This window comes from Fundulus heteroclitus, unplaced genomic scaffold, assembly GCF_011125445.2.
Source record: "Fundulus heteroclitus isolate FHET01 unplaced genomic scaffold, MU-UCD_Fhet_4.1 scaffold_136, whole genome shotgun sequence".
Lineage (NCBI taxonomy): Eukaryota > Metazoa > Chordata > Actinopteri > Cyprinodontiformes > Fundulidae > Fundulus > Fundulus heteroclitus.
Genome location: NW_023396548.1, coordinates 62,980 through 71,480, shown reverse-complemented (window position 1 = coordinate 71,480; position 8,501 = coordinate 62,980). Strand labels below are relative to the sequence as shown.

General features: G+C 43.6%; 1 protein-coding gene across 1 annotated transcript in view; it reads right to left on the bottom strand.

The window, feature by feature from the left end:
* Nucleotides 1–1,884: 1,884 nt before the first annotated feature.
* The window catches only part of si:dkey-288a3.2 (protein phosphatase 1 regulatory subunit 37), a 66,775-nt gene continuing 60,158 nt past the window's right edge, over nucleotides 1,885–8,501 (bottom strand). The window contains exon 11 of the mRNA XM_021310170.2: nucleotides 1,885–3,179. Coding sequence (XP_021165845.2) covers nucleotides 3,078–3,179 — 102 coding nt within the window. The 3' untranslated portion in view covers nucleotides 1,885–3,077. The remainder of the gene's footprint in view (nucleotides 3,180–8,501) is intronic.

The following is an 8,501-nucleotide window of genomic DNA, read 5'->3' as shown; positions in this document are numbered from 1 at the left end:
TTACACACTCAGAACAAAGCAGAGACTCCTAATATCTTGTTTGATCACAAACTCTTTTTGTGGGAGTCTTCATTCCTTGCTATATGATGATGGAGGAGTCTTGTCATGGATGCTGATATGCTCCCAGGATCAGGCTGGATCTGTTTCAGGTCCCGCAGGCTTCAAGGAGGGCTTGGGTTTGGACTGAGCAACCAGCTCTGGGGTCAGACTGGCAAGAGGAGAGGGATATTGGGAGGACGCCACGGATGAAGATTCAACACAGACACCTCTCACTCTGGTGTGGGAGGGCAGTGCAGTGGGAGAGATGGTGAGGATATACTCATGTTTAGGTGTGTGAAGTTCATAGATCGTCTTCATCGTTCCTTCATTGTTCCTCTGTGCTGCTCTGAACGCAGTGAAACATAACATCTAAAAACATAACATCATGTTTTCAAACACTAAAAACATATGTGTGGACAGCCTAAGTGCAATTCTATGAGCTGTTATGAGTAAGGATATATCTTCACCTGGTGAATCTCCATGCTTTCTGAAAAAAGTTAACATTTATTCTATATATTATCAAGGAAGACAGTGACAGAGTTGGTCAGCAGGAGTGAAGTGGGGGACAGTGCCAGCAATGCTACAGTATATTACAACCAGTGGTTTGCATAGTGGCAATAATACGCAAATAGATAATTGCGGAGCTAACTTTTTGTTCGTTGCAGTATCATCAAAGCTAAGTTTATAAATTGTTTGCGGACTGGATATCATCCATTTTATTGGGTTTCAATAACTGTAAGTACGAAAACTTTCTCAACGAGATATTAACCCGTCATTTATGTCACTTCCAGGCTCTAAATTCATATCCACACACTTCTCTACAGCAGAAAGAGTCACAGCTCCACAATGAAAAAACATTGCAAAAAGCGGTGCTGTTTTCATCTTACCTTTCTTCGCTGCCATTGCTCAAAAACAGAGACGCTGGTATCTGCATTTAGCCGCTGTGTGACTCTAATCCCTTCAGTTAGTATTGTAACCAAGCTTTCTCGGTTTGACACCAACACAGCATGAGGTGGAAGGAGACTGGACTAGACGCTGGGCTTCTGGATCGCGGCATAATTCAGCGGGACTTTTTTCCAACACTTCTATACAAAAGACTGCCTACGGCATTCCTTGAGGGACATTTAACCAGCATGTGTAAAATAGGAACATGTTTCTTCTACGGAGCAATGATGTAGCCAATCTTTATTTATGCTTTTCTAGTCCGAAATAATGCACATAAACATATTACTGATGCCACTTATGTTATATCTACATGATTTTTTTTTCACATTTGTTAAAAAATGATGATAGAGGGGGAAAGCAACCTCCAGAGACGCTCAGCACTGTGTTCTGGGCTTCCAGCAGTGTTGCCAGGTCTACTTATTATGAGCGACTTTAGGCTTATTAATTTATACTGTTTACAAGGTAGAGGTAATAGAGCTGGTTGCTAGTTTCTCCTGGAATAACTGGCAACACTGGAGTGACTACCATTTGTAACCAGTTAGCGGCTAGAGTTACCTTCTTCAAGTTTCCTTATTTATCTTTGGTTTAACAGCTGTGAAGATAAAACATTTTGAGCAGAATATGAGCTTGCGAAACTAAGTTTTTAGTTAGTTGTGCCCACCACTGATTACAACCGATACTGCTGCTTTCACCTGGTGATTTTGTGATGCTTGTTTTACCCATGGAGGGCCTGCCATTGACTTGTGAGCTTAGATAATTTCAAATTAGAGGACCCTTTTCCCAGTTCTTGTTAGTTCACACCACATCTTCTGCAGTTTTTATACTGGATATTTCCAAGGATGAGCGGAATAACAGAATTTTAACGTAGTTTTCAAAAAATAAAACAACAACAACTGAAAATTGTAGTAGAGGTTTAATAAATCTGAATTATTCTAAGACAATCTTTAATTTGAGTAAAATAGTTCAGTCCACTTTTGTCAGTCTCTATATAGTTTCATCTTTACATCTTCAAGCAAAGACAGTTCTGTTCACAAGAAAACAAAAAAGTACAATTTAGTTTTTACAAATAAGAGAAAGGTTTTGTAAATCTCAGTCTGTATTTCATCTCTCTTCAGTCTAGGAAAACTTTACTTGAAGACCAAACAAGATCAAGCATTTCAGATTAATTACAAGCACTGTAAATCAACTTTAATTTATCCCCAGTAGTAAACCTTCGTGTAAGGGACCAACTCCAGTCTTCATAGCCAGCTGTGGTGAACAAATATATTTTCTTACAGCGCTAACACTCCACAACACTAGGGGTCGCCTGCTTCCCATCAACTGGACATGCAGAAAGCGATGGAAAATGCATCTGACTGATGGATTTTACTTTTCATTTTCTTAGTTTTTCGTTTAAACTTTGGCACCCATGTGGCCAGTTTGTAACGATTCCCGTACCTCCATATCCTATTACAAATCACAATTTTTTTTTGTAGCTTCACTTTAATTTGTGGAATCACCATGAGGAAAAATAGCTCAATGGTTTCAACAAGTCTTTGAGCTTTTGCACAACTGTTTGGTCTAAAGTCACTTGTCTTTGTTTTGAAGCCCATAAACAGCAGCTGGATTATAGCTCACAGTTACCATCCACTACCTTTCAGTAAAGGCCGACGTGACCTGTCTGAGGAATAGGTTGCACTTCCCACTGAGCACCGATTTTTACTTTTAAGACCGAACTCTGTGGAAGCAGCATCGGACCTTTCATGCCGACCTTTAGGAGTGCCACGGTTTGACTCAATTGACCTTATTTCTGGGTAAATTTTTCTGAACCAGAATGCTTCACTGTGAGCATGAGGGGAGGATAACATAAAACAGGAATTTGTAAGCAGAAGGGAGGATTGTGTTGAATGCCTCGGTGGTAACATTAGAATGAGATCAGCAAGGAGGCCGACGTTTCATAAGGGAGCTCTGCTCCATCTTTATTATCCAGATCAAAAATTTTATGGTTATCATTATTTTCAGCTGAGTTATTATTCACATATGTGCTTGAGTCACATTTTATATTGGAGGAAAATCTCCTGACTTGTCATTTCTGATGAGACCATCACTCCTGTTCAGCTCTCAGAAGGTTCTCTTTGGAGACGGCTGGCGTTGGACTTGCAGCGCTGGGTGATCTCTGCCTGAAGCCTCTCGTGAGTCTCTATCAGAAACTCATCCTGGTGTTTAAACAAAAAAACATAATAGTCATTACTGGTTTAAATGGGGGCAATTACACTGAGCTGAACACTAGGAGCAAATAGTTAGATATTTATAGAAGAGGTTTCCTTTTCTTCTAAAGTACTGTGAGATTCGCAGTAAAATGTCAGTTTTCCCCCCAGATTTTATTAGACCCTTTTATATTATTTAATCCATATTGAAGATAAGGGTCTAAAGAAAACTATCTGATCTGAACTTCAGCTGGTTCTTACCAGTTTTACCCTGTTTACTAGCATTCATTTAATTCTAGTAGGAGATGTTAATTTATTTTATTATTGTTTTTGTCAGGTGAGCAGCTAGACCATGTTTGGGTGATTTTATCAGCTGAAACCAATAGCTGGATGCATTTTGACTGATATAACATGAGGTGGTCCTGCTGGGGGCTGCACAGTGATGCAGTGGGTAGCACTGTTGCCTTGCAGGAAGAAGGTACTGGGCCCGAGTCCGACCCTGGAGTTTGCATGTTCTCCCTGTGCATGCGTGGGTTCTCTCTGGGTATTCCGGCTTCCTCCCACTGTCCAAAAACCTGACTAGGTTAATTGGCCTCTCTAAATTCTCCATAGGTGTAAGTGTGTGCGTGAATGGTTTGTCCTGTCTGTCTCTGTGTTACCCTGCGATAAACTGATGACCTGTCATGGGTGTACCCCACCTCTCGGGTACCATTGACACCTGGAGAGAGGCACCAGCACCCCTCCTGGCCCAATGAGGGATAAGCATGTAAGAAAATGGATGGATGGTTCTGCTGGCACCAGCCTACAAAGCTCTGGATCCACTGCCTATACTCTGACTCGTCCCCATCTGTGACAAGACCAACTGTTGCAGAGTAATCAGAAAACATTTGTATGTGGCAACCTGGTGAAGTCTGCAGTGTTGAGGGTGAGTTCTGGTCAGCCTGTCAGTGAGGTAATCCAGTATCCACTGGGACAGTTGGGGGTCCATTCCTGACCGCTCCCGCTTGTCCTTCAGGAGTCCTGGTTGGATTGTGTTAAACGCACTGGTAAAATCAAAGAACACCATCTTCACAGTGCTTCCAGGATTCTCCATATGGGCCAGAACTTGGTGCAGCAGGTAGATAATGGCATCATCCTCCCCGATGCCAGGAAAACTGCATGGGACCCAATGAAAACCTCACCAGAGAAGAAGGTTGAGGATCAACCTCTCGAGGGTCTTCATCAGGTGTGACATTAGTGCTACTGGCCTGTAGCTGCTTAGATCTTTGGGGTGTGCAGTCTTAGATATTGGTACAACACAGGAGGTTTTCCACACCTTCAGGCTAGTGTTAAAAATGTGTCCTTTTTGTCCATTTTTCCCACACAGCTCATACACGCTGTATTTCAGAAGCCTGGAGCTGAAGCCATCCGGACCTGCAGCCTCACTCTCTGGTCGTCAGCAGAATGTTCCTTAGTTGGAGAACAAAGAAAAGCTACACACGTGACGAAAACTCAAACTCCAGTGAGTTGTGGCGATAATTGGAAGGAATCAACCCTATAGCTGTGTTGTAAGTCTTTGAGAGTTGGAACCTAAGGCTTCCTCCTCTGTTTAAGGTTGTTTTTTCACTCTTAACATAGATGGCTTCCTTCACGCCCCTTTCAAACCATCTGTCTTCTTTGTCTCAAAAGAGGGTCCTTTTCCCTCCGCACCAGATCTGTACCCTACTGGACCTTTGTCTTTCCACAACCTATTTCAAGTTCAGTGATCATTTTTTTGGTTGTGCCATGGGATCGTGCCATGGGATCTCCAGTGTCACCAATTGTGACACAATGATCAAGACCATGTTAACAGATTACTAAAAGAAACAGCGAGAGACGAGGACCAAATCAGGAATTGTAAACACTAGTGTGTTTTGTTAGCTGAAATGATCACAAATCTCAATTCAGCATTTCAAAATAAGAGCTTGAACTATTTTTTTTACAGAACTCAGCATCCTGGAGCAAAGTAGTGGTTTGACTCCTGCACCCGTCCCCAAACCCCTCCCCTCCCTACCACCCCCCACCCCACCCCCTCCTCAACACCCCCCCACCCTTCTTCCTCTCTACCGTGGCGGCGGTCTGCAGCAGAGCAGTTAATAAAGAGATTGATTATCAGCCTGTCAGGAAGTGACAGTTGGACAGGGCGGCTCTGCGTGAATGACAGAGGGCACGCTCACCACACAGCAGCCAACCTGACATACACACACACACACACACACACACACACACACACACACACAAGGCTCTGCCAACACAGAGGGTAGGTGGAGGATGTGGAAGAAGGGGAAGGCTGGATGGGTGAGAGGCGGGCATGTGGAGAACAGAGACGCAACCTTCTGCCAGTGGAAGTGTGTGCTAATGTATGTGTAAGTGTGTGTGTGTGTGAGTAGGTGGAGGTGTTAGAGGGGGTCAGAGTTCACAGTCACCTCCTTCTGCTTAGAGAGGCGCCAAGCCCTGCAGCCAACAGGTCAGAGGAGGTCCAAGAACATGCCGTGTGAGCTCACACAGGGATGGGCTCACATAATAAGTCACACTGAGGCTGTTTCTTGGTCTGTCTCTGTGGCTTTTATCCTGCACAACACCAGCGTGTTTCTGCTGTCGCACTAGCGAGTCAGCGAGGAACTCTTAATGTGCAGCTGAATTTTTCTTCTGAAGATTTAGCTTTTCTGCTGCGTCTGATCTGAGAGCAATAGATGCTGAACTCGGAGCCCAAACAGACCAACAGGCTGTCAGGTAGATTTGAGATACTCCCCAGCAACAGAAGAACATCTGAACAGGGAAAACATGTACTTTAGGCTGGGGCCACACTACCGCTGATTCCCTTTTAGGGGGCAAGGTCTACATCAGTCTGTACTAGTTGGGGTCAGTCTGCAGGGCGAGTAAGGTGTATGAAGGACGGTTGGCAACTTGATGCAGAGGAGGGATTCAAGGCCCACCACTCAGTGGCTTCCGTCTGGCAGAGCCGAGTGAGGAAGGACGCAAGAAATGCAATGTACCTAGAGACAGAGGCCTTGCAGCTGGCTGTGACTAAGTTTTAATGTGTGATTAAAATAAAGTTTACAAGAGTGTTTGAAATTCTCCTGAACAACACCTGATTAAAAGAAAGATTTCTCTGACCAATAAGATTCTTCTTTACCTTGGTTATATTTTTTTACAATCGATATATATAAATATATATATATATATATATATATATATATATATTTATATATATATATATATATATATATATATATATATATATATATATATATATATATATATATGTGTGTGTGTGTGTGTGTGTTTTTTACAGAAATTACTTGTGTTTTTCATTTCTGTTCTTTAATGTGATTTTTATTTTGTGTAAAGTTATGTTTGATTAATTCTAGATGTCCTAGAGCTGAAACCAGTTTTTCAATGAAATGGAATTTTTCTTTTATTTAAAAATATGCTTTAATATAAACCTCTTAAATTTTGTTTTTAAAAGCCTACTCTGAACTAGAGTAATATTGTAAGTTTTGATTTTAAAGATTCCCTGAAAGTAACCCGGAAGCTGCAGAAAAATGAAAATGTAATTTTCAACCTAAAATATGGGGCTGTTAGCCATTCATAAGACATCCCACATTTGTAGATAACATTCTGTAACCTTACTGGTAACTTTTTCTGATCTTACAGGTTGTGTTTCCCAGAAAATATTGGTCTCTTTCTGACATAAAGTTGCATTATAGGGAGAGTGGTAACTTATATGTTCAGGAAAGTAACCTGCCATTTCTTGGACAGTTACTAGAAGGTTTACTTTAAATTTATGAAGAGTTTCAGAAAAAGTAACCTGTGGGTTTAAAGAAAGAAGCCCGTAAGTTGCAAGGACAGAAGCCAGTTAATTCCCAGAAGGTTCAGTCAGGGAAGGAAGCCAGAAGGAACATGTAGGTTTTGGGGAAAAAATAACCTGGGCTTGGGGGGAAAGTCCTGTAAATCAGGGGTGGCCAAATCCAGCCCTATAGAGCTACTATCCTGCAACTTTTACACGGATCCCTGCTCCAACACAGGTAAAGCAAATGAGCGGCTCGTTACCGAGCCTCTGCAGAGATAAATGACAGCTGATGAGGGAATTCAGCCATTTAATTCAGGTGTGCTGGAGAATGACAGCCTCTGATGTCATGATTTGGGTTTTTGTTTATTAAACCGTTGTACTTTTCTGGACTTCTCTGATCAGCCTTCATCTCTCAGCCACTATCCAATCAGCTCAGTCTCCTTCCTGCCAATGCCTTGCTGTTAATCAGATCCGCCTGCTGCCAGTAATTACATTCAACTCTGGTCACCTGTTCACCTGCTTACATATGCCTGCCTCAGCCAACTCATCCCTGCCAGAACGTCACTTCTCTTCTCTTCTCTTCTCTTCTCGCCTCAGCCAGTGTGATGTACCCTGTCTCTTCTGGATCCTGTGTGCTCAGCCAGCTGGACTCTTCTGTTTAAGTCGCCTGTGTCTGCATGCTGCAGTTTTGCCTGTTTTCTCTGTGAGTCCCAGCTGCTCGCTCTGCCTGTTCTGGTCATTATCTACCTGCATCCTCTGGTCTCCTGCTCATCCCTGCCTGCCTTCTTCTGCCAAGATCAATCTGCCTAGTCTGGTTCTGTTTGCCTGCCTCACCTGCCATTGCTCATCTTCACAATAAACATTTTAAACGTAACTGTGTCGGGCTGGATATCGGGTTCACCAGCAGTAATCATTACATCTGACGAGTGTTGGAGCAGTTATGGATCTAAAAGTTGCAAGATAATAGCTCTCAAAGACAAGACTGGGGCACTCCTGCCGTAAATGTAAAGACGGAACCTGTATGATTCGCAGAGAGAAACCTAAACTGTCTTATAAAGTTCAGGCAAAATTAGTCAGGAAATTTAAGTTAAAAAGTTTCCGTCCGTCCGTCCGTCCGTTGTCTTCCGCTTATCCGGGGTCGGGTCGCGGGGGTAGCAGCTTCAGTAGGGAGGCCCAGACGTCCCTCTCCCCAGCCACTTGGGCCAGCTCCTCAGGAGGAACCCCAAGGCGTTCCCAGGCCAGCCGGGAGACATAGTCCCTCCAGCGTGTCCTGGGTCTTCCCCTGGGCCTCCTCCCGGTGGGACGTGCCTGGAACACCTCTCCAGGGAGGCGTCCAGGAGGCATCCTGACCAGATGCCCGAGCCACCTCAACTGGCTCCTCTCGACGTGGAGGAGCAGCGGCTCTACTCTGAGTCCTCCCCGGATGACTGAGCTCCTCACCCTATCTCTAAGGGAGAGCCCAGACACACTACGGAGAAAACTCATTTCAGCTGCTTGTATCCGGGATCTCGTTCTTTCGG